The following is a 27,158-nucleotide window of genomic DNA, read 5'->3' as shown; positions in this document are numbered from 1 at the left end:
GTAAGCGTTTCTTTTTTCTCTGCACTCCTTTCCTGAAGGCATTGCTCTGGACTAAGTTCAGATAAATGAGGAGTACCAGCAGATACCACAAGAGATCAAACATTTATTTAATCATAAAAGTCCAGCAGATAAAACTATATACAATAATCCATGCATACTGCCCTATTCACAAACATTTAAAACCTGTTTAAAACACAGTCTGCACAACAGTTGGACAGCAGGGCAGTTTCATTCAGTGAGGGACATAGTCATGTTTATATTTTGGATGCTGCTTGTAGCCTACTCTCTCCCCAGCAATAAGGCTCTGGATCACCCACTCTTGTGAGACAACAGGCAGCCGTAAAGCTTCTGCACACTTCAAGACACCAGCTGGGCAGGAAAAATCAGTCACCACCACATCATAAACACCCAAAGCAATATCTGTACAGAAGGAAAGACAGGTATGTGTCAGGTGAAGAAAGAGGATTCTGTTCTGCAGCACAACATCAAAGAAGCATGGAAAGCTACATTATTTGGTTTGAGAGGGACCTTAAAGCTCATCTCATTCCACCATCTGCTGCCTTCAACTGGAGCAGGTTGCTACAAGCCCCATCCAACCTGGCAGATGAGTGTGTTTCATCACTACTAATCATTCTTACATCTTCTCATTCGTAGGCAGTGAATTTTCATTGTAAAAGTCAAGACACGCCTACAGCAACCCTACACCTCGCAAGAAAATATTCCTTTTAGTCCTGATAAAAATTAGGAGAAAACCAGTAGCCAACAGTATAGGCATGACCCTGAGTCCTGACCTCAGGCTGTGAGTGCTAGGGCCTACATCACATATGAAGAGGGAGAGAGAGCCAAGTTCACAAGGACAAGGGAAGCACAATTTGACAGACCAATAGAAGGCCCAGGAGCAACTCTTTGTCTATTTCCCCCTTTCAACATAGGCTGGAAGCTGATGGCTTGTGTTCTGAATTGCTGCAGCAGCTCCTCTGCAAGACAGGTGTCCTAGACGTAATCTACATACAGATTACATTCAAGTAGCAAGAATCTGCCCTTTGCCTTCCTTTCTGCTTACAGATATTCTTGTAAATCATCCCACATGGTTTTAAACCATAGTAAAGACCACAGCGGCATAGGATTCCATGAGAAACTGGCCAATGAGTACCTTTGTTTTGAGCATTTGAGTAATGCTGTTTAACAGATGCTGCTCCCCCTGTCATGAGAATTTCAGACCACAGATCCAGGAAGTTCTCTTGCTGGTCTGACACCAGGAGAACCCTCAGTTTATGGAAAGGGTTTTCTCGTGGGTGCCTGTAGAGTAAAGAGAAACACAGACTGGTAAGAATATCCAGCAGTCTAGTCACCTGATTTGCTCCCACACATGTTTTTTTAATATCTTGCATACAATGGCCCACTCTCTTAGCACACTTCCTGAAGTACTTGGAGTGACTATCCTTTGTTTACAGAGAGTAACACAGAGGTAGACAGTGTTGGTGGGATGTATGCACAGCAGCCTATACCCAAAGTTAAGCTGAACTCTTCCCTAATCTTGAACCACCTTTTTTGTGCACATCCAAATTGCTTCCATTTTGACAGGGCTGAGCAGGAAGACATCAGTCTCCTGCCCAAAAGCCTACAGCTGTCTACAAATATGTGTCTGCCCCTCAGCTTGCCTAAGGAGTCTGACCTCCTCTGTCATCTCAGAACAGACTTACTGGATTAGACTCCAGAGAAAATGCAGAAGCTAGCTTCAAAACTTAGCAAGGGGAAAAGGAAATTAACATAGCAAACATCTCCTTTATCCATTTCTAAGCAGTTAGAGAAATTAGCCGAGGGTGTGGGAAGCCTTGTCTGAATTCCATCTTCCTCATGAGAAGACTGACACCTTCCTTACTTCCAAGGAGACTGTTTTTTGTGTATATAGCACCCAAATGTACTTTGGTGTTAGAGGTCACTGTAAATCCAAGGAAAGAGATGGAAATGCTGTTCCTATATGGAAGGGAAGTATAGGGAGCAGTAGTTGGGTCGCTTTCAGCATTTGTTGCTATTCAAGAGCCTCCCAAAGTGTAAGAGGTCTCTCCAAGAGTCCGTAGACTCAGTTCATGGTTATTTGGCACTCACCATTCCAGCAATTTTTGCTCCTGGAGGCTATATCCAGCTGGCAAAAGGTAATTCCGATAATTTTGAAGCTGGTTAGCATGACAGCTATCATGGACCCAGATATGAGACACACAAGGGATCCCTCTGGCAAGGCACAGCAAGTATTTCCGAGTTCGACAATGCTGGTCCGCAATTAAAAGACACTTGTATGCTGCATTACACTTCAGGGGAGAAAAGAAGGCATGTAAACCGGAGACAGTGCTTGCAAAAAAAACCCCGAAATGATCCTGCTGCTAAACAGTTTAAAGAAGAAAACAACTGAAACCCTGATTTTCACAGCTATATATGTGAGAGGTGAATTAGATAAAGGTAGTACTGATTTCAGAATCTGTTTAATAATATCCTATTCCAAGCTCTGCAGTTCACAGGCAAAAACTCTGCCTAGTAGTTTTTGTATCATAGCTCTCTTTCAGTTCAGACAAAAGAGATGATGTACCTAATAGTCTGAGACTCAGTAAGTCACTAGACAAAATTGCTTCCTCAAGCAAGGTGTTCCAAAAACAATTTACCATCTTTATTAAAAAAAAAAAAGTGAAAGCTACACTAAATTACTGTAGTCGTCCAAGTAGATCTGGCGAGTAACGAGCTCTACCTCTAAGTGTTCCAAGGCACACACCTTTGGTAGGACCACATCTGGAGTACTTCATCCACTCTCAGGTTCTGCAGTATACCAAAAACACCAGACATGCTGGAGCAGGTCCAGCCAAGGACCACTAAGGGGCTTGCGCTTTGGAGCACCTGACATACCAGAAGAGGCAGAGAGAGCTGAGCTTGTTAAAGATCAAAAAGGGAGGGCTTGGGTGGACTTTCTAATGCATATTCATAACTGAGACAAGGGTGTACAAAAGATGCAGCCAGACTCTTGTCAGTGTTATCCACTCAAAGGACAAGAAGCAACAGTTACAAACTGAAATACAAGAAATTTCTTTTTTTTTTTTTTTTCCTAATTGGATCAAGCTGCCCAGAGAGGTTCTGGTGTTTCCATTCTTGACGATACTCAAAATACAAATGGACAAGGACCTAAGGAATCTGCTCTATTTGAACCAACTTTCAGCAGAGCAGTTGGACAAGATGAGCTATAGAAATTCCTTCTAAACTCAACTATTCTGTGACTGTTGTTCTAGATTAGTAAGTGAACCCTTACCTGGGTTTCATTGAAGTCTTCCAGGATATAGCCAGCTCCTGCTCGCAGCTGTTGTGCTATGTAATGTTTATCATACGGAGTCATCTCTAAAAAATCTACAGCAGAAAGTTTAATTTTTGATTATAATCTATCTGCTTATGCTCCTACACCCCATCTACAAAGCCCTCATCCATTCCAGTAGGAGATCCCAGCCATTCTCCCAGGATTATCTAGATAAAATCATCGAAAGAGCAAAAAAAAAAAGGGGAGGGGCGGGGAGGGCAGCAGAAAGGGCAGCACACCACTAGCCAGGTGAGCACTGGCACTTCTTTGACTGCATGAAACATGACACCAGCAAAGGCTAACTGGATCAATCCATACATGCTTTCAAGCTGTATGCTTGCCAGCACCATCCCTTACGTCTCAAAACCTTCCTTCTTATATTTTACTATCCTGACACTGCTGATTTCACTAATTTTCACACCCTTCTTGGCTTGCTGAACAGGCCTATGATCATCATTGATGTTTGTCACATCTTAGGCCACAAGTTGGCTAAGTCAGAGACTGAGTCTTAGGTCCTTTCTGCAAAGGATTAAAGAGCAAAAGGGTAAACAAGTACTCACACAAATGTCTGATCAGCCAGTATCCAGCATTTTTCCTAAAGACAAAGTATTTCCCTTGAAAATGGAATGGGTAGGATTTGCCTTACCTTCTTCCTCCTCGCTGCTCCCAGTGGGACCATCTGATGGCTTCTCGTGATTGACCAATTTGTCACTTGGTGTTGCCATGGTGAGAAGAAAGGCATAGCCCAAAAAGAGGGTCTTATTGCGGGGCAAGGGTCCATGGTCGCCCTCCAGTACTGGGGGGTCTGCAGCATCTACACCTTCACAAGTGCTTGCAAACTCTCCACCTCTCACAGCCCCTGTCGAGAGAAAGAAGCACCATAAGTCTTCAAAGATATCTTACCTGGGGAATCTGTTCAAGTCAGATACTTTACTGCAGAAGACACAGAGACGCAGGATTGGGCTACGATTACCCTAGGCTAGGTAGGGATCTTTTATTCTTCTGGTTGCAAATAATCTTCAAATCGAAATATGAAGGACTAATGGGACAAGTTTGCAAGTCTTATCAATATCCTGAAACAACATTGACTGCTGCGAGGAGTCCCTTTAACAGTTTTCAAGGACTGACTAAAGAGATAAGAGAGAGATAAATCGCAATATTAAAGTCAAAACATTTCTAAAAGGCAGAACTGAAAATATGGCAAATAAATGTTCAGACTACACGAAAAATACCTCTGTCTGCTGAATGCATCCAGGGAGAATCAGTCTCAAACCATGCAGAACCAAAAAAAAAAAGCAATCTCATCTACTTTTTAGTTATGGGAAGTGGCAAGATCAGTTACAGAAAAAGCAGTGAGGAGAACACTAGACGAATGCAAGTTCTCACCAGGCTTTGCCATTGCTGACTTGCGGCCACGTTTAGCTGGGGATCGTTCCTCTTCAGAAGCAATGAGTTTCCTTTTCCCAGACATTGAGACTGGTGGGGCACGTCGACTCTCCTGCCCTTTACGGGTGGGAGTTGTGCTGCTGCTGGAAGTGCTGGGAGAACCAAGGTTACTACGTCGCTTCCTCTTCCCCTCCACCAAATTATCTGCAGTATAGTATGCAGGAATTAGTCATGGGCCAGTCACCACAGTCACCAAACTCCACAAGCTTTCACTCTACCTATCTGTACAGAAGTGGCTGAACTCAATAGTACCTCGAAAATACATCCCACTGCCCTCTGACAGAGGAAAGAAAAATATACCTTTCTTCTCAAGCCCCGTACCCTGCTTGTCTATTTTCCTCCCAGCACTGCTGAGACTTCGTATCAAAGCAGCCATCCACCAAGCATGGCAAGCATCACTGTCCTTGAAGCAGACCACTTTCCACAAGCCAGCCAATACCACTAAGTCTCTGATACTGAACAATAAAAAGATCTCACTATAAAGTACCAAAAGCATCACTGAATACCCAGAAACATTTAAACATTAGCAATTCAGATCAGGTACTAGAGTTACCTCAAAGGCACAAGACACAGAACAGCTCAACAGCGCCTTTCCTTACCAAGACTGATGTCAGCTGCTTTGGTCAGGGGGGTGACAGGTTCATAAGGACCTAGCCCAAACTGCTCCCGGAGTTTATTTCCTTGTTCCAGAGACAGGATAACAGACATTCGTTTGTACCACTTCCTCTGGCCTTCCTTTTCAATGCAGTAGTATAGCTCTCCAGACTCCTTCCGGTGTCCCTTCACCACACCTGACATGACAGCAAGTAAGAGCTGTTAGCCAACCATACCCACACTTCTCATCCTCCTGGAACAAGCACCCATTTCTCGCTACATTCAGCAACTCAGAAAACCAAGGATGAAATTCAAGCCCTGCTCTTACCTGCACTGAAGTACTCATCCTCAGAGAGTGCGGTCACCTCCGTCTCCAGTGGGATAGGATCACAGAGCAAAATATCTTTTCCTAGCACATCACACTCATATCCGTCATCAAAGAGCAGCTTGTACTTTCCAGCTCCAACATCTTGGGTAATCGTCCCAGAATAAAAGTACTCATTTGAGGACCACTTTGCCACAACCCTGAGGCCCACAAAGCTGCTCCCAGTGGATGCGTCTGTACAGTCTGAAGGACCAGTCACCACTTGTAATGGGATTTCTGGAGAGTCACTTCGACGTAAGGCACAGAAGCCAGCAGTGTCAGATTTCTCTCCTCCATCTGGCAGGCGAACTGAACGAGTAAATGATTTCTCTTCAGGTGATGCTGTAGTTGAGAGATCCTCCATACCTGGCAGTCCAGCTAAATCTCTGTAGAAAAAAGCAGACACAGATAGGGTAGAAAAAACCCTAAAAGACAAAAAGCATTCCCAAAAGGATCTGAAAAAACAATTACGAAGTATTAAATACTTGGGTGAGGTGCTTGCAGCTGCTCCATGATATAAAAACTAACTTCTGAAATACACAGTTATTCCTTTTCCTCTAGGATGTTAAGAGAGAAGTTCCTCACTCGCTTTCTTGCAATAAATTAAAGTTACAGTGTCTTTTTTCCAGGGTACCTTGTTCCTGTTGTTCGAGATGGTGGGCGTCCTCTTCTTCCTCGTCCACGAAGTGTCACAGGTGCTCTGCCAGCCTGACGAGTGCCAGGTATAGAGTCCTCCTCTTCCTCACAAGGCAGTGCTCCTGTCTGGCAAACTCTGAGTGGCGATGCAGGCTGCCCAGCTCCTTTCCTAGGGCTAGAGAATTTATGAGTTAACTGTCTTGAGAAGAGAAGCCAGCTCACTACGATCCTCCCGTTTTCTTGATCATCCTACAGCATATCCAGAAGTTTGCCTCTTTGCTACCAAACTGCAAAGCAATGCCTCACAAGGAAACAAGCTACTCCTTCAGGAAGAACAGATGCAAAAGCAAATACTACCTCCTTATTTCTGTTCATCAAGACAGATCTTTTTCAGAGAACCTTTGATTTATGTCTACCCTGCTTCACACTCACAAGTCAGATGCTCATTTCTGCAAAAAGTCCCAAGACTCTGCACTTACCTCAATTTTCCTAAGACACCTCTGCCAATGGGTAAAGCAAATTCTCCAGTTTCTGTTCCACACACTTTCCCTTTGACAGCTCCAGTTCCTCGCCCTGAGCTGCTGCTGCTGCTGTGTGTGACAGAATGACCACTGCTTCCTCCACTGGATGTACGGTGGAGACTTGAGGCCTTAGATGAGAAGGAGCTGACATCACCAAGGTCCCCTGAGGTCAGTGACGAACCCCCTGCAGTTCTAGAGGAGGACATGTCAGTCTCACATTCCTGGCACTCTACTACAGGCTCCTCAGTTTCCTTAAAAGAAACACAAATAGTTTGTCTAAGATGATGCAAGTGCTAGATGCTCTAAAATCACCGGTCCAAAGTGCAGACAAGCTGTGACCACATTCAAGAAGCTGATGACAGCCACACAGATTTCAGTCTGCGCTAATCCACAGTAGACAGTGCATCTCTCACTACAGGCCTGCAGCTACTCTGTATCAAGAAGTCACATTAAGAACTCAGCACTGTTGAGGAATATATTCAGTGCAGGTAGCGCAGGGTTGCATATTGAGCTCTGGGGGGCAAGAGACCCAGGCAAAGGGCCATGGGACCTGGACACTCAGAGGCACAGCAGGAACAGACTTTCCCACATTTTTCCAGCTTAGACTGTAAGGGTATAAAAGCCGAGGTGCCCATTGCTCAAGGTCTCTCCTTGGAGGCACCAGCTCAAGCTGTTATTTTGTTATTTCTTTATTGCAGTAAGATTAAATTATTTTAAGGATCCCGATGTCTGAGATTCTGCCATGGGAAACCTGGGGTCCAGCCGGTGAGGCAATCTGATCTGACTGTGTGAACGTAGTGTGTGCAGGGACTCAAGCAGGGCACCCAGCTCACTGCAGCTGTCCATTGTGCAGGGGCCCCAGTCCCAGCTCAGGTGGTGCAGGTGTGACTGCCAGAGCGGCTCCTGATTGGTTGGACAAAGAAGTTTCCTGAGCAAGGGCAGAGCTTGGCTTAGTATCCAACTGGTCCGGCTCTGAGTAATTCCCACCCTTCCAGAGTGTGAGACTGCAACACATACATGAGACAATAGGAGCCTTTGGTTGCTTAAAATCCAAGATCAGTTTCAGACAGCTTGTCATGTGGACTTATTAAAGCTTTATGGATATAAAAGCAAGCATCTGTAAAACAGTGATATCAAGTGTTGGTAGATAAAGCAGAAATGGTTATATGATTGTGATTACACAAACTACGTAGGCATATTTCAGGACACTTAATTCTCTTAATTTTTATGTTACAATAAGGAATTTCGTGTGTAGTATCAGTTATAAAAGTATTGAACTGGTTTATCCTTTTGTGTTATACTCACTGTGACTACATAGGACAAGACTCTCAGGTTATTTACCTTTATAGAATAGCAGTAACATTTTATCACCAGCAGGCTGATGTGATTAGTATGCCCATCAAATCAGCATTTTTCAGCTATCTTTCGTGATTCTTCAAAGACTTCCCAATTAATGAATATACATACTACAGCACAAGTGTACTGATAAAAGGCTGGTTTGTTCCTCAGTTTTAAGTGGATTTCTGAAGACCTCCTACAGAATCTGGTACACAGGACTCAAAACACTGTGGTTAAAAATGAAACAGGCTAAACTATCTTACATAGTTCAATTTTACAGGAAGAAGTGATTTTTGCTTACTAATAGAATTTCTGCTCATTCTGAAATATCTCTATTCCGCCAAAACTCCAAGACTTAAAATAATTGGATGCACATAGTTAAGTCTTTTGTTGAGTCCTTTGAGAGTTGAATGTGTCTTCAGAACACATGGCATGAAATATAGCAGCATCAAAACCGCAGCTTTTGACATTCGCTGAAAGGCCTGCAAGTTTGCTCGTGAAGAAAGCCTTGTCATCACAGCACACAGATTTGTTCATTTAACTTGTTTTCTGCAGCTCTAACACATTCTCACTTTAACTACTTCTATTTTTCAGCCAATATCTCATTCCACTTAAGCACAAAACCAAGCAATTACCTCGACGACCTTTCGTTCCACCTCTGCACCGTTGATGTAGTAAACATCTGTGATGACTCGGGTAACCACAGTGCGCACCTCGCGAATGGTTCGCAGGTGGCGACGCTGAACTCGCCCTTTGGGGGGGTGAAGGAGGTTAAACTCCTCCTCGCCCTGTAATAAAGAGGATACAGTAAAAACAAAACAGACCACAACAAAAAGCAAACTACTTCTGAGTAAGGCTACCTCTGCAGTAGGTATATACCTACATTCCATGTTAAAAGTACGGGAGTAGGTAACCTTTAAGCATCTAGTTACAAATTAATGCAACAACACAAGAGACCCTACACAAAGGAGAACTGAACTCATTTTGCAGACAAGTAGAGGAAGGGAAATCACAACAAGTCCAAGGAGAAAACAGCAAACTTGTTTAGCATGGCTTCCGATACTCTGATTGAGTAGACTTCAGACATTTCACATAAATCTTGCACTGTCTCTTTGCACGGTCTTTTTATAGCCGTGTTCATCTCCTATTTCCCACAGGACGCATTAGTCTTAAATCAGGTTTAGTAAAAAATATTTTTTCTAGTCTTTCTGTTGATAAAAAAACCCAATCCCAAACAAAAGCAATCAACCAACCAATCAAAACTTGTCACATTTTTCCAGAAAATATATACGGAGACATTTACTTCCCAAATTTATGCCACCCAGTGAGTATAGCTACTTTAGCAGTTGATTCAGGACAGCTTATGACATTAACATTTTAAAGTGGTTCCTGGCCTTTTTTCAACAGAGAACCAACTGTTAATGAATTTATTGCCTGAAGGGATACTTTACTGTCCTGAAGGAGTGAAATACAGACAGTCCCTCATCCCACCTGACTTCGCAAAGAGTCCGTGTCATCTCCAGAGGTGTTGACAAGCTTTTCCCCACTCTCGTCAGTTTGAATGTTCACATCTTGTTGCCCAGGTCTTTGCCCAGACATACTGGTTCCCATTTCCACCTGTCTACAGATTTCTTCTGATGTTTGTGTTGCTGTTGTAACAGTTGTTGGGGTAAAAAGACAGTCTGCTGTAGTTTGGATCCCTTTATTCTTGATGTTTTCCCACCTCTCTTGACTTTGATCAATTTTAACAGCCTTTCTTTGATTTCTCTGCATTTTTCTCCCATCTTCTGCCTGAGTGCTTACAACATCAGTCTCCATAGACTCGCCACCCCCTGTACCAGAAGATTGTTGACGGCAGTCCTGCTGCATCCTCTGAGGAATTAGGATCTGTCCACCACTGCCATCTGCCTTCTGTTGCTGGCACTGCCAACCACCGGGATTTGTATGTAATTCAACACCTTCTTGTGCGCCAGGAAAACTGAATAGATCCCCCCTGCAAATCAGTTACACACACATCAAAACTATTAATTAAATAAACAAGGCAACCAATATGCTGCCACTCAAGTTAAAGAAGCATTAAAAAAACCCACCTTGGCAGCCACTCAATTACTTCTTAGAGTTGTACAGAACTCAGTTCAAATAATAAAAAAGCCTTTCAACACTTCTCAAGTGATACACAGGGTAGTAAAACATATGGCTGACAATGTACAGAACTAAGTGCTTTTCGAAATATAAAACTTCTTGCTACATTCCACACATTAGGCACCAACTATGCAACTTTCCAGAAGCGTGTCATCTTGAAGTTACTTCAGGCTGCTCTAGTGCTTGATTGGCTTGAAACTGATAATTGCATGTAGCAAGAAGATCCAGCAGCACAAACACAAATGCTGTCTAATGTTTTCATTAGAATTTGTCTGCTCTGCCAAAAGTACTGCCTCTGCAGGTACTACAGGGAACACTCTACTGAGCCCAACTACAAGTACGTATTTGACTTCCCTCAGGTACTTGAGGATTTTGAGGAGTGACTGTGTTCCCTTCTGGCTGTGCCTCACTCAGCGCTGGAACTCCCTATTCATTATGGTCTTTAAAGTAAGTGTTGAAACTCAGGTTACTCTTTCTACATAGACCAAGACCTCACTGTCCCACCAAAAGATAGAATGGAAAACAATGAAGAAGCAGATTTCTAGTTCTCCAGGCAGCACCCTCGTCATTGTAATATATGTGCAGCTGTACAGTCCTTTGGAAGGGGGACAACAGCAGCAGTAACAACAAACAAAATTGGTCAGTAGATCTTAGAAGAGGAGACATAAAAGGTATTCAAACAGCCTTAAATATGATCTCAATTTTCTCAAACCCAAGACTTCACTAAAGCATATCAGTCTTCTGGAATCACAGGGCTCTTCAATCGAAAGGCAGGCCTGATAACCATGTGAGACAAACATACAAATTTAGTACACTTACCCCATTGTCTCCAACCTTCTAAGTCACCCAAAGAAAATGGCTTAATGCAATTTCTTTGATGTAGAAAATGCATATATGGATATAAATCCAACCAGGACTGGCAGGCAAAGACTGAGGAGTTACCTAAAGGTAGAAGTGGAAAGACCATGACCTCTGGCCTCATCCTCTCGATGAACTTCACAGACACGACTAAACACAGATGGTGCTTTCTGGGAGCTAGAAGTGCAGATTTCAAACAAACAAACAAACAAAAATGCATCAGGAAGTGAGAAAAACCTTCATAGAGCAAAACAAGAATTTTCTAGCTCCTTCTGAGAACAACAAAGAATATTGAGTTTGCTGACCTACACAGTCTGAGAATGAGTGAGATTATCTGTCTCAAAGATCAAGAAAGAAGCTGCAATTGCACAAGCATTTCTGTCATTTCTGCAGACAACCTAACAGCCATGTGCAATGGAACAATTCTGGAAAACGTTGTGTGGAAAACTGCAGCACCATCAGGAGTTCCAGCATCTACTGCCTCTGGTACCCACCAGGAGACAATTATGGCTTACGTCCCAGGAATTTCATGACATCACAAAAATACTGCGAGTGACAGTCATAAAGTAGACCCTGGGAGTTCATGTTCATCCCATACCTACAAAGATAACCCATCCTCAATCAGTGAGAAATGACTATCACTCATCCTCAGCACTGAGGCATGATTACTATCTAGCAAGCAATCCTATAACAAGAGACACTGAGTTTATTCCTAAGTTTTCCCACTACTTCAAACCACTATTTTTCACTTGCATGACTACAGGTCACTGTCCTCCTTCTGAGATTCCAGTTACATACAAACATTACTTCCTGCAAGCTAAATCAAGCAACATTAAATGTGAGGTAAGACAGATACATACAAAACAAAAGACCAAGGGAATAACTTAATGTTTTGGTCAACATGTCAACCTCTGATTTCTGTATATCCCTGAACTGATTATGTTTTTATCGGCTTTATACCAAAAAGACAATTCTCTTTCAGAACTTCTCAGAGATTCTTTGCAGAAAATTGCACCATGAAAGAAAGCAGAAACCCATATATTTGAAATTTAAGAGATGAGTAAGGCAGACATGCATTCTTGACTGCACAAGACATGAATTTCTGGCTTTTACTACAATCAGAGGGAGGCAAAATGCTGACATTAGTAGGAACCATAGAGCCCATAATGAACAAACAAGTGGGGTTCCCACTTTGCCTATGGAATTAAAACCTGCTGCACGAGCTAAAGAGTTAACATCATGTCTACTGCTAGAATGTTCCTTGCTTCTGTGTCTCCTTCTAGTTTTTTTTTTTCCTGTGGCTGATGGAAAAAGGATCTACCCAGACCTTGGCATTAACTCTGCCCAGCAAGAAGCCCAGTTACCTGGCAGCAGCCTCAGCAGCAGATCCATCTTTCCTGTCACTGGCTGCAGGCTCTGAAACAAGAAGGAAGGGAAGGATGATTTGGGCATCATCCAAAAAGACTCTCCTGACCTTTCCCAGCCCCATACAGTCAGTGAAGAGAGGCTGAATAATACTGGACAAAGGGTACCCAGGCTTCCCCATCCAACTTCTCAGAACAGACCTACGTTTCTACAAGTTTTAGACTATTAGACCAAATGCCACTGTTCTGATTAAAATACTGTCAGTCTTTTCTTGGTCCAGATTATGGACAGGTCCAGAGGAAGCAACAAAGATGATGAGAGGATTGGAGAATCCCTCCTACAGAGACAGGCTGAGAAAGTGGGCTTGTTCAGCCTGGAGAAGAGAAGGCTCCAGAGACACCTGATTGAAGCTTTTCAGTATTTAAAAGGGAGCTTATTTAAAAAATAAAGGGAGAGAGACTTTTTCTATGAGCAGATAGTAATAGGACAAGGGGAAGCAATTTCAAATTAAAAGACAAGATATTTAGATTAGATGCTAGGAAGCAATTCTTCCCTGTGGTGATGCATTTTCACATGCTGCCTGGAGAAGCTGTGGCTGCCCCAACTCTGGAAGTGTCCAAGGCCAGGATGGGTGGGGCTTGGAGCAACCTGGCCTATTGGAAAGTGTCCCTGCCAATGGCAGGGCGTGTTGGGACTAGATGATCTCTAAGGTCCCTTCCAACCCAAACAATTCTGTGATTATACTTTCTTTTACATATATATATATTTTCCCTCCCAGCACAATCAACTTCACTTCCTATCCTGTGTACCATTGCCACTATATATCACAATTTGTATCTGCTGGAAATACCTTTCCTCACAACAGAGGCCTCTCCTCTCACTTCATCCTTGCTTAGAGCATTGCAGAAACAGAGAAACAAATTTAAGTGACACTGCCCAAAAAGAAAAATGAGAAAAATTACAAGGACTCAGAGAGGTTTTGAGTCAGGGCTGAGATCCCACAGGACCCATACACTTCAGGTTTCATCCTCTTACTTTCCAAGCTGAATGGCAAGGACTCCTCGCTCCCATCATTCACAGGCGTGGCAGGGTTCATTCGCAGAGAAAGTTTTGCATCCGACTCAGGAACGCCACCAGACTCTCCTTTCTCACACACTTCTGACACATCTGCTGATACCACTGCACTTTCCACAGTGACATCGCTGGTCCCCATTGTGCCCTCTGCTGTAACATCACTGGTTGCTATAGTGCTGTCTGGGCAATTATCATCCACTGAAAACAGAAAAACAAAAACAAGAAACAAGAAGTAGCTACTGTCATTCACATTGCTGAGGTTGAGGTCCTAGTTTGAGTTTGAAGACACTTCACTGCATGCATTATTAGTAATGCTGCAATGGTGGAAATTCCTTTCTAGAGATCTGAAGAATGAAAATTCTGTAGCACAAGTATTATCCTTCACTTATGACAGAATAATTTACTACTAACTAAGCAGAACAGACTTCTTTTCATCCAGCACTTTCAGGGTGCTGTTTTGTGAACCTAGCAAAGTCCTGATAAAAGATGAGGAAAGCTGGAAACAATCTTCTTGTAGTGCTCTCTTTTGCTACTCAGATGGCTCTTTTACATTCTTTAATGGAGTTGTATCCAGGATCACAGTGAGTGCAAGGAAGTCATGCTCCATACCACCCTACACTCAGGAAGCAAACAACTTTGCCAGAGACTGAGAAAACACTGGAGAACAAAGGAAACGGAGGGGAAGGGATAAGCCCTCCCCACAGAATGGCAGTGCAGCAATGTTTTTTGCCGAGGTAGGTTTGAGCTATCCTACTAGATCCTGTACCAAGAATCAAAAGCTTCCAGGCTTTCATTGCAGAACAGCCATTTGGGTCAAACTCACCAATTGGTGTGCTGTGTCTCCTGGGTCCCATTTTGAGATGGCCAGTAAGAGGTGGTGTTATGCTAGTTAAGGACTGGATGACATCACCCTCCTTCGGCAAAGTAAAATGAAACGGGGTTCCTAAAAGACATAGAGCACCACAATTAGTAATTTCAAGGGTCTACTTTAGTTCAAATATCAAAAGCACATGTTCACTGCGCTGTGGAAATAGGGAAAAGCATAACACTGGTGCTGCACAAAACACCCGTGAACAGCTGCTCCAACTGATACTCCTCACATTTTATGTGGAAAATCTCTCAGTGAAAATCTGGACTGTGGTCAACTTGATGCAGCTCTTCTCAGGTGCTAGATAAAAAGGAGACTAAATTTCATGTCAGAAATTCCTCTATAGAATGCAGCTTGGCTTCAGAGATGCTCAGGATTTTCCAGAGAAAAGGGAGATGAGGTCAAAAACAGAAATTAAAGTTAGGATATAAATGAACTGGCAGAGCTACATGTTGCCTGAATTGATAACCTAAAACTTACACAGAATGATGGCTGAGGTGGCCTAGCCCATCAGGGAAGCCATACCTTGGTGGATTTACTATGTGCAGATGTTGCAGAATTTAATGAATAAAATACATCAAAAACCTAGTAAAATGCTCTTTCCTTTTGCCTCATCCCACACATTTATTTGAAAACTTTCAACATCATAGACAAGTAATTTGCATAGTCTTCTCATAGAAAAATGCCCAATCAGCAATAGTTATGTATCATCTGTTTGAAAACTCTGAAAACCATCACCTCTCCAGCTATCACAAGCTTTAAAGACATGGTTGAGCAATTGCAACATCCTGAAGACCAACCCAAGTACTTCAGTTTATTTTTACAGTGGGTAGGTAACTTCTAGCACAATGATACTCACACATTTGGCCACGGCCTGGGCACACACCACAACAGGGGTTCTATCTTGGTATTAATTCCTTTTTATTTTGACCAAATTATCACCCTGGGAGAAATTCTCCCTAGCCTTGAGCTGGACCAGCTCATGGGCTGGGAACAGAGCTGAGAAGCTCCAGCCTGGAATATTTTTCTCAATATGTGTCCCACACTCTATCAGTGAAAACAGTTACTTAAAAGTAATACACTTTTTTTATGTCCTTATGACCATCAACCTGTAACAGATTTAGGTCCACTTGGAATTGAATATGTCAAGGGATGTCAAAGACAACAAGAAGGGTTTCTTCAAGAACAGCAGTAGCAAAAGGAAGCCTAAGGAAAATGTGGGTTCGCTGCTGAATGTGGTGGGTGCCATGGTAACGAAGAATACAGAGAAGGGGGAGTTACTAAATACCTGCTTTGCTTCAGTCTTTACTAATAAGGCCAGTGCCCCAGAAACCCAGATCCTGAAAGCAAGAGAGAATGTATAGAGAAAGGAAGGCTCCCCCTCAGTCAAGGAGGTCATTTCACAAATCTGACACCCACAAATATATGGGCCCTGATAGGATGCACCCATGAGTGCTATGGGAGCTGGCAGATGTTACTGCTAAACCATGCTCCCTCATCTCTGAAATGTCATGGAGCACAGGAGAGATGCCTGAAAGAAAGAAAGCCAGTGTCACTCCAGTCTTCAAAAAGAGCAGGAAGGAAGAGTTGGTGAACTACAGCCCAGTTACACCTCTGTCCATGGAAAGATGAAGGACATGGCTGTCATCATTAAGCAAATGGAAGTGAAGGCTAGCAGCAGTAGTCAGCATGGATTGACCAAGGGGCAATCACGCTTGATCAGTCAGATTGCCTTCAGTGATGGAATGACTAGCTGGGCAGATGGGAAGAGAGCAGGGCAGGGTGTCTAAAGCACCTTCAGGAAGACTTTTGACATTGTCTCCTGAACATGCACACAGGTAAGCCCGGGAAGTGTGGTTTGGATGAATGAATGGACAGCAATGGAGAACTGGCTGAATGGCAAGCCAGGGGGCTGAGACTTCATAGCCTGGAGCTGTGGTGGAAAAATTGACCCCAATATGTGGATGAACCAAAACTTATAAAAGTTTAAAAATTCGTGACCAGGATCCACCTTGGATTTGATTTGGGTGTAGCCCTGGCTGGGCTCTTGCACTGCCCAAAGTATATCCTTTCAATAAATACTTCTTTTATTCCTTTTGCTCTGTCTAGTCTCTGTTCCAAGTCAGCCTTTCCAGGCAACACAGAGGGCTGTGATCAGTGGTGCAGAATCTGGTTGGAGGCCTGTGGCTACTGGTAACCCCAGGGCTCACTGCAGGGTCCAGCCTCAGCTTATTCATCAGTGACCTGGATGAAGGGACAGAGCGTACCCCTGGCAAACTCTGGCCCACAGTTTGTGCTTATTGATTTATGCTTTGTAATTTGTTGACAAGGGATTAGACTCCTAAAATATTTGTTATGAAAATAATTATTATGGTAACAAACCTGCTTTAAGAGTAGAGAGATGCTCTACAGCTCTTCATACCTTAAGGACTGAGTGATGGTAGGAGAGCAAATACCACTCTACATACTTTTCTGCTTCACAAGTCTGAAGGCAATTAGGTAGAAAATCTCAAAAGCCTGAACTCTCTCCTAACACCGATCAACCCTTTAGTGTAATACAAATGCATAAAACACAAACAAGCATTCATTTTCAAATTCATTTTCTTTAAACAATGGTTTATAGTTCTCTTTCAAAAGTAAACCCAGCCAACTGTGATGCATGTAAATTGCACTTAGATTAGTCTAAGAAAAAAAAAAATTTGAGAACAGTATCAGAGGCAAAATATTATCTGAAGTCAAACACAATTTTGTTTATGCTCTCCTAAAAAGGAAGTTTTGGATTGTGAATATTGTGAAAGACCATACTGAAGTGAAACCTGACATTTAACCTTGTTGTATAACTGCAGCTATTTATCTTAATCATCACTTCAGCAGTGTACTGCCAAATTCATTGTTATATTTAATAAAACCCATGCTGTTCTTAATTTCAAATACAGTACTGTTGTCCTGACTATGCCAAACTGTCCTAAAAAACATGCAGTCCCAAATGCTGTGGACTTGTTCACAGAACAGTTCATCCTGGATCACAGAATACAATGGAGTCAGAATACCTTTGAACTTCCTGACCAGTATTTTGACTCGATCCCCTCAAAGCATTATTTTCTGTAGAGTAAAGCTATTTTTTTCTTCTTTCAGTTAGAGGAAATTAAGAATATTGGAGCAAAAACTTCATCATTCAACTTAACATGAAATAACATTTGAGGTCTTACAGTCTTTCCCTTTTCCTAACAGACTTCATAGAGGGGAAATACATATTTTGACTCTAAAATAATTCTTTGTTCATTCTCATTTAAGGACTAGAGAAGTGTGTTTAAAAACGAAGCCAGCTAAGAGGTGCAAGCTCCACGAAACACGTGTAGCATCCCACAGCTTGTATAATGACAACACAACATGTTAAATTATTTCAGTGGGTCATGACAACACCTGCTGAGCCACAGCTTGTGAGTGAAAACCCATTTTACTTTAAAAAAAATCTAAAGAAAAATTTGCTATATTGGTTTCCAGCTCGAAGTTGCTCTGTACACCCACACAAAGAAAATTCTCCTCCGAGAATGAAGAAAAGGAAAAAGAAAAGAAGGAGACCTACAAGACAGAAAGTACTGACTACCACACACCCTATTCCTTTCAAGGACCCTGCTGTTGTTGCTTCTTGAGTGGGGGAGAAGTCACAAAAATCTCTGAACATTGCCAAGGTCACAACCTCTTAAGTTCTTCAAGCTGCTCTGCATTTCTACCATAAAGTAGTGAGTCAGGAACAGGAATTACCCCACACGGGAAAACAGCAAAGTCACGTTCTGCATATAACACAGTAAGGTGCAGAGCTGCTCTTAAGACAGACTGCTCACCTTGCATCCAACAGCAATGCTCCCTGAAAACACTGAGGACTGTACACAGCTGTCCTTGACATTATTCAAGATATACACCTGTGAACTACCTAGCTAAATTCACTTACCACTGCATGGACTGGGGGATTTAGAAGTTGCCTTCTGTGGCTGCATTTGCTCTTGCTGCTCCAGATTCCTTGTCGTAAGAGTATCCTCCACATTCTTTGGTACCTGATCCTCCTGCTGAACCACTCGTGCTTCAACCCCTCTCTCTTGAAGTGATGGCTGATTGCTTATTATCATTGCCTGTTCCAATTCTGAACAACTGGCATGGATTTTGGCACACAATGCCACTTCTGATTGGACATCACTCTTTAACTTTGGAAGCAAATTGTGCTGCTCCAGTAACTCCCCTACAGAAGGCTTAGCTAACACTTCATTGAGCTTTGCCATGTTTTCTGCAACAGCCTTAAAAGACAGTTTATCCATATTCTTTGCCTCCCCAGCAACAGAAGTACAACCTTTCAAAGCTTCTTTTCCCTGACATTCTGGTCCAATCTTTTCTAATTCCTGGGCTACATTATTGCTATTTTTACAAGAATCATTCACTTCTGTATCTTCATGACACTGTCCTTCCCTTTCAAAAATAAACCTATGAGAAAATGTTGTATTAACAGGAGACCTATCTTCCTTTATTTGCTTCTCTTTTACTTGCAGTCTTTCTTCTTGTTCTTCACACGGAGTCTCAGGAACTGCCTCATGTTTGGAAGTCTCTTGAGCATATGACAAAATTTCAGGCAGACCAGATTGATTTGCAGCAGCCTGACTTCCAGAAACACACTCGATCTCTTGATGAACTGTAGGGGCAAATGGTTCATCTCCTGAAACACCTGCATTAACAAATTGTCCTACTGGCATTCCTGTAGTCTCTACATCCTCCTTTTTTGCTTTTTCACAGTTTTCAGATGGCGCTTGATCACCTGCATTCACTTTCAGTTTTATTTTATCATTCTCCAGAGAACAGAGTCTTGAGTCTGAGGCCTTGCATTCAGAAATCCTCTCTATCTGTGTGTTCTCACTGTCTTGGCCTGTGTTCAGAAAGCCTGAACTGATGTCTGTATTTGTGGGCTGGCTACATGCACTTGCAGAAAGCATCAGTTTACAGGACTCAGGAGGCTGTGACACAGAGTCATCTGTAGATATCTTTGACAAAGCGTCTGTGGATCCAGAGACATCTCCTGGTAAGCGTAAAGGGGTTAAAGCAGCAGATTTTTCTTCCCCTTCATGCTTCCTCTCTGGACTCTGAGTCGGAACAAAGATATCCTAAAACAAAAAAAGTGGGACATGAAGTATTAGGGTATCCCAATTAGGACTGTTTGTTTATTATTCTTAAAGAGATACACTGGATTATGGATCAGAGCAAGTTTAGCACAAAACTACAGATTAAAAAACAACTAATGACAATTAAAAAAAACAAACATCCAGAATTTTTTTCCACACATTTATATGAGCCATGATTGACTTGTTCTTGCTGAGAAAAATTATCACCACACATTACTATTTAGTACATCTGTGGCAAAGTGAGACACAATCCTTGATATCTTCCACTACTACATCACAAAATACAGGGAAAATATGGCAAATTAGTAGCTATTTTTACTCGAACAACCAAGGGTTCTGGAAAGATTCTCTGTGATAACTATTATATTAACATGAATGTTGCTTTCAGCTAAGGAGAAGCACTGCTTCAACTAGTGAAGCTTCTAGCAAGTTCATGACATTCATAATATTAAGGTATAAACCCACAAACTGTCTGTTAAATCCCTTTGAACAGTTATAATTTCCAGAATCAAAATGCACAAAGGAAACAACGGATAGCAAGAATAAGCAACTTGAGAAACGCAGTAAATAAATTCTAGCCCTGTAGAATAAGATGCTTTATTATGGAACAGCTTTCCTTTCTCCATGAAAAATGATGCTAAGGTCCGGCCTGATAAAAAACTAATTTATGATGCAGTTTGAAATGCAGGATGCCCAGGTCAGCATAAGAAGGCAGCACAGTCTAAGACAACAGCTTCTATGTTCTGTAACTCCCTATGCCCTCTTAAGCTGTTCTGCACTTTCTCTGCAGGAAAGTCTGCCACACAGTAGGACAAATATATAACTGCAACTGGTGGTAACAGGGAGGCTCATGAGAACCAGCTTAGTAGGGAAGCTCAACACAAAAGAATAGAGATTGACTCAAACACATCTTCTGCATCAGTTATATAAAAACCTCAGAAAAGCTATAGACATGATCCCTTACATGAGAGAACTCTGGTTGTGATGGTATAGGTAAAGATCCAGGAAAGAAGGTGGGGGCACTCTGGGACACTGGAGTTGAAGCCTGTGGCTGAACAAGAGGTCTTGGAGGGATACAAGGGAGGGCCATCTCCACCAGCATATCCCCTCCCTGCTGTTGCATCAGTTCTCTTTCTTCTGCAGGGATAGATAAATCCATCTGTTCATCTGCTTGGAAAGAGCAGAAAAGATAATAACACTAAATTCTTGTGTTATATCTAAGTTTCCAACATTCTATTAAAAAAATCTGTTTTCAGCGGTGCATTCAACTTTGTAAAATCTCATCTCCAGGGGCATTCTTTTGGTAGGGAAAAAAAAAAGATCAACAAAAGCATCTGTATTTTTATTTTCAAAGGGGGAAGTGTTTTGTTCCAAATTCATACGACTATTTTATGACAGGTCTAGAACTGCTACAATTAGAAAAAAGTGTCTGAAATTTATAAAAAAGCATTTTTCTGAGGTATTTCTTTTCCTTTTGCTATCTTTATTAAAATGCAACTAAATTCAGACCCCAGCTACCAAAATATCTGTTCTAACTGTATTTCACATTCTGTGACAGGAGTCTCTCAGAAAGGAATATTTGATTTTGTATCATACTAAAAGCCTGCATGAATGGATATCTTATCCCTGATGGTAAATGTGTGCTTAGAGAAAATATTTAACAACCAACGTAACACACAGAATAATTTCTCTTTAGGCATCACAATTTAGGATACGCACTTATAGCATATGAAAGGTTTTACAAATACTGTGGAAGTTGTCTGTATTAAGGTAAAATAACTTATATGATGTAATTCTTATCTGTCCTTCCTATTGACCTAACAGCACAGACTTAACACAGGTTTCTGCCTGCAGCAAGAATGGCTTGTCCCTAAAGAAGGAAGATAATTGCCAGCAGAAACCTGTATGCCATACGAAGCATTTCCCATCTTTCAAGTGAAGGGGCACGATCAACAGTACTAATTTTATTATGATAGCTATGCAGGAAGTATCAATAGCAGATAGGGAATACAGAGAAACATAAACAACAGAGTCACAAATACACATCTCCCTTCATCTACCCCTTTACTGTTCTCAGTCTTGTTTTACTCTTTAAATATAATTTTAACAGATTTTGCAAAGGCTGCAAGCTCTGACTAAACCAGTGCACAAAAACACGACCACAAACAGTATGCAGAAAAATGTTACCTTCTACTTGCTTCTGTTCAGTAGGACTGCTGGGGACAAGGGCATTGGGTCCAAAGGAAACAGAAGGAGGACTAACTAGGCCTGAAGAGACACTGCAGACCAAAAGAAAACATGGAAGTGAAAATCATACCTCACTAAATAACGCATTAAGTTCTCCTATCAAGCTCCAGCTTGTCACAATACAACTCTTCTCATGACAGGCAAGTGTCAGGTGCTCACCAGGAAGAGACCAGCAACAGACAGGGATCACATGGCCACCATTAGCTCATTTCATTGCAAAATGAGGCCATGCCCCTCTAATAGTGCAAAATTTTCAAAACACTGACTGCTTAAAATCAAGCACAAGTCCTTGAATGATGAAGAGACATGGGGGAATGCACTACTGCGGTGAAGCTCTTGAAAGAGTTTGGGGATTTTTTGCTTACGTGGAATGACCCTCCTGTGCAAGCAATGCCTGTCCAGAGAGCTGCAGGACTTGCAGACTGCGGGCAGGGGTGCACGCCAGAGAACTTCCCTCTTCCATCCTGGTTATTGCACAGCCACTCCCTGCGGCGGCTTTGAACAAAAGGAAATAAAGACACAAATATGGTCAAAAACCACAGTGATCAGAAAATTCTTGAGGAAATAAACTCATGCTATTGCACAGCTCCTTCTCAGATAGGTAACGAGCTGATTTTCAGAGCTGGTGAAGGACTGCACATGACAGCTCAGTATGTGAAAAGTGAGCACAAAATAGTTCAAAGGAAAAAGAAAAATTTGAACAGATTTTAGAATGTACAAGTCTTCCTGCCTCGGAATTTAAAATAAAATCCCCAAGGGCTCCAATATTGGCACACCTGATCCAGCACTAGAATGCAAATATAGGCAAGGTTCTTGTAAGAAAAGACACCTTGCACTGACCACTGACTCAGTGTGAGAAGAAGGTTGTTATTGAATCTTCTGGATACAGAAGGTTCATTCACATGATCAGACCAGAACAGACAACACTGGACAGAAGTTTGCCTACACCACTTATCTACACTAGTATGTCATTAAAAAGGCGAGCATTATTAGTTTCAGAAGAGGATAAAAGTTGGGTTTTCATTTTGCTCTTCAAGGGGCACAGAAAGAAAGGAAATTAAATGTTTTTAACAAGCCAGCAACCATTCTAACAGGAAGTGATTTTTAGACATTGTTCCATACTTTAGTGAATGAGGCTGTGGCCTTTCATTTCCAAAGTGTCCTCAATTTTAGCAGAAATCACACGAAGAATACTCTCGGCGTTCTACAGCCCAAAACTCCACGTGTCTAAAAAGATCGTGATGTCTATAGCTACCTCTGGGATCGACATTTTGCTTCTGCTTGTTTATTGTTACCTGTTGCATGATTTTCGGGAAACAGCTCTTCCTGAGTTGACAAGATATCTGATTCCTCGTGACCACAATCAAGGGATTCCTCAGGTTTACTGGCATCACTGACAGGTGCTCTCTTTCTGGTATGCTCTTCTCCTTCCTGCAGAGTTCTGGAAATGCAAGACACAGTCTTTGACTTGAGAAATTCAAAATATGAAGTAAGACTACAACATCGTAAAGAAAATCGATCAGTAACAGATAGAAGGCATTCACTCATGTATAACACAGGAAAAAATAAGGAGAGAAGAAAGACCAACTTCTCCGGACAAAGTAACATTTTCATCCTCGATAAGTTACACTTTCAGAATTGTTTTTTACAGTTTTTACCAATCTAAGCAACGCATAAATGAAATGCAGATTGTTCTACTGACTTTTTCAATGCAGATTCTAGGAATTCAGTTTCAGCTCTTTAATGTTATTTTTCGGCAGAATACAATAATACAAGATGAGTTCAGTATTATATAAATTTTATGCCAGATAGAATAAATACTATTCAACAAATCAAAGTTTCACACTTAAAAAGAGTGTGAAACACTGTTAAAACAGTTAAAACTACAAAGCTTACAATAGCACATACTCAGAAGCATTCTGGAATATCCACCACTTAGCCTCCAGATTTCTCCTGTGTAGCCAAAGCCCAAGCCACAGTGATTATGTTATTTCAGGATAACTTCTGTGACTTAAAATGAATTATTGTTTCTCGTATATTCCAGTCAGATCATTTTAGGAAAATTACTAGCATATTTTATTATGCAGTGAACTTGTCCTTAAAAATAAACCTATTGATATCTTTGTGTTTAGGAGTTTGACATCACATCTTTTCTCACCAAAGAATGCTGGGAGCACTCCTTAGTCAGCACTGCTGCAAAAACGTCTCAGCAGTACATCATCTTTCCCTTTACCTTTCTCTTTTGCCTTGAACCCTCTCTCACATCTAAAAAGCTAGTAAAAAAAGACACAAATCAGCTTCCAAAATGTCCACAAAGGACCTATGGAGAAAACTGATGGTTTTACCTTTCAGACTTCTCTGCCTGACTTTCCAAAGTAGTATCTGCTTCTGTGCTGGAGTCAGTTTCTGTATTGTCCCCACAAAATTCCAGGAAGAGAGATATAAAATAAAAATATTTGTTACTCACATCACCTGGATTAATATACAAATATGAAAATGTAGGTCTGTAATTTACACAAATACCAAGGCAAGCCTTATATGAAAAAAAATATGTATTTTTAACTATCTATGACAACAAGAAGGAAAAAAAAAAAAAAAAAAAGACAGGATGAGGTTTTTACCAGGGAGGGAACTCAGTATCAGATGGTCTAAATATTTTGGAAACAAATTAGGAAAGAGAAGTGAAAGAATCAATGATAGCACTTGGACAGGTACAAGAAAACAAATTAATTAGCCCAAAGGAAGAGGGGGCAAAATTCTTTGCAACTACCAGTGAGCTGTGAACTCATTTTTGAAAACTACTAATACTGTACTTCCTGTCAAAAAAATGTAATATCTGTAATTTAAAGAAACCAGACAGAATCTACACAGCAGCAAGAAGACACCTATGATCATTTTCACTTACCATAGTTAGACTCGTTCTTCACAAGTCTGGAAGGAAGGACAGCAGGTCCAGAGTGAAGCTGATGCCCAGCATCTCCCTCATTGGGCACAAAGTCACTCTCGAAGTCCTGGCTCTGTGACAGCTCTAGAACTCCGAACTGAAGCTGTGACATGCCTGTATCTAACACCAGACATCCATTACAAACATATACTAAAAAAAATTTTTTACAAATTTCAAGAGCCATCTATCACTTTTACAAGGACAAAGGATATATCTCTAACATGCAGAGTATTTAGGCTATTGCTGAAACTCTGAATAAACTAACTGATCTGATCGCAGATGTACTAATTAAAATACAGTAACAGAACAGGGACAGTGGCCATTAACTCAGAAATATGTATTAATCAGAAAGGGCTTATGTAATGCCATTAGGAACTGCAGTAGACTTTCATTCCATGAAAAGAAAATAATTTTGATAATACACAGCCTGTGTTTGAAAATCCTCTGATGACAACGACCATTATGCCAGTTCATAATAAGGCTCCATTTCCTAACGATCACAATGCATCCCTGCCTCTTCTAAACCACCTTCAGTGTCAAAAATCCCTTCTAATCACAATAAATCAACCATTTTATTTTTTTTCAAACACCAAAGCATACAAACCAACTCCCAGAAAAGGATGCCAATTTCTGACCTATTACTACCGGTACAATTACCCCAGGTGAGACAAGTGAGTCAGCTCAAAAAAACTGCACAGACGGTCGATCTGATTCGAAACCCAAAAAACCGACCCGAAATGGGGAAGTTACCTTCTCCACACGGCAAAGAAGCACAATCCTCAACATCACCTTCACTTCGTTCCCTGGCCTTTCCAAGGGCACTGCAACAGAGAGACTCGCTGATGTCTCGCAGGAGCTCCTGCGGGCCGCCTTCCCGCGGCTCGTGCTCCACAAAGAGCGGTCACTTGGCACCAACCAGGCGCTCCAAGCGCTCTGCACCGCACGTCCAGGCCGGAGCCGAGCACGGCCGCTGCAGCACCGAGTCCGCCGTCTCGGCCTGTCCTCAGCACGAGGGGCATTTCAGCAGGCCGGAGAGGCGGCGGCCGAGAGCCTCCCGATGGCGGCTGCCGCGGCCCGGCCCGGCCCGGCCCAGCCCACGTACCTGCTGTCCCCGTCGGGCGGTGGAGACTCCTCCGCTGCGCAGCCCCGCGCTCCGGAGGCGCTCGGACGGGCCGCGCTCTCCATGGGCTCTGCAAGCACAGCGGCGTCAGCGCAACCGCGGTACCCGGACCCGCCGTGACCCCGCGCCCCGCCCTTACCTGCGAGTGGCTCCCGCGGCGCCCGGCTGCCGGCAGGACCGCAGATGATGTCCTGCAAGACAGAGGCGGGGGCCGCGTCAAAGCCGGGCAGGGCCGGGCAAGGCCGGGTGGTGCCGCCACCACGCCGGGCGCTCACCAGCACGGGGCTCGGGCTCCGCCGGGCCGACAGCTGGCGGGCCGGCACGCCGAGCCAAGCCCGCTCCACGTCCGCCTCCGCGCCCTGGGACTGCGAGTCCTCCACGATGAGAAGGGGAGTGCTCTGCTGCGAGAAGCCAGGGTCCAGCTGGCTGCTCCCGCCGCGCTCCATGCAGGGCGCCGCAGGCTGCGGAGCCGGCCGAGCCCTACGCCGCCCGCCCGTCGCGCAACCCAGCCGCACTTCCCGCCGCCGCCATCTTGCCGCGCGCCCATTGGCGCGCACGACCCGTCCGCCCCGCGCTGTTACCGGGGAGACGGGGGGGGGCACCGGAACCGGCACCGAGACCCAGCGGGATAGGGACCGGGACCAGCGGGATAGGAACCGGGACCCAGCGGGATAGGAACCGGGACTTAGCAGGATAGGGACCGGGACCTAGCGCGATGGGGACCGGGACCCAGCAGGCGGCAAGGGCGGCGGGCTCGGAGCTGCGGAGCTCGCTCGAGGGCAGCGACCTGGCGCACATGGCGGGCCGGGCGCCGGGTTCGGCCCGGGAGGTGTCGGCGCGGTGCCCTCCCGAGTCCCTTTCCATCAGAGGTAAACCAGCGCCGTGCTCGGGCTGCGGTACGGAGCGAGCACCGCGCAGCCCGGCTAGCCACCATTGGGCACGTCCTTCCTTGGTATCACAGGGAGTGAAATCTGATTAATTTCCCTGTCTTTATATGGTTAAACGGTTATCGAAGAAGCCTTGCGCTTAATTGTGACAGTATTATTGTCTTTCCAGCATTCACCTTCTTGCCTGAAAAACAGTGAGTTTGAATAGCCTAATTTAAATCTGCCTTTTGCAAGTTCTCTTTTGTTTTATTTCTG

The 27,158-nt window shown here is 43.1% G+C and overlaps 1 protein-coding gene across 1 annotated transcript; it reads right to left on the bottom strand.

Moving 5' to 3' along the window:
- Positions 1–90: 90 nt before the first annotated feature.
- TP53BP1 (tumor protein p53 binding protein 1) lies at positions 91–26,477 on the bottom strand. The gene is made up of 26 exons (XM_088172800.1): positions 26,292–26,477; positions 25,999–26,207; positions 25,647–25,717; positions 24,858–25,016; positions 24,298–24,358; positions 23,248–23,393; positions 22,318–22,447; positions 21,893–21,984; positions 20,670–20,872; positions 18,493–19,687; positions 14,496–14,615; positions 13,634–13,870; positions 12,598–12,649; positions 11,318–11,410; positions 9,725–10,226; positions 8,869–9,021; positions 6,854–7,146; positions 6,373–6,549; positions 5,703–6,124; positions 5,380–5,571; positions 4,721–4,924; positions 3,981–4,193; positions 3,293–3,387; positions 2,110–2,309; positions 1,154–1,299; positions 91–420 (listed from the first exon to the last, which is right to left on the bottom strand). Exons 1-26 carry the CDS (start codon positions 26,460–26,462, stop codon positions 233–235), a joined length of 5,724 nt encoding a protein of 1,907 aa, XP_088028926.1. The 5' UTR covers positions 26,463–26,477; the 3' UTR covers positions 91–232.
- Between the last annotated feature and the right edge of the window lie 681 nt (positions 26,478–27,158).

This window comes from Sturnus vulgaris, chromosome 13, assembly GCF_052056855.1.
Source record: "Sturnus vulgaris isolate bStuVul1 chromosome 13, bStuVul1.hap1, whole genome shotgun sequence".
Classification (NCBI taxonomy): Eukaryota; Metazoa; Chordata; class Aves; order Passeriformes; family Sturnidae; genus Sturnus; species Sturnus vulgaris.
This window is presented reverse-complemented; position numbering and strand designations above follow the sequence as displayed.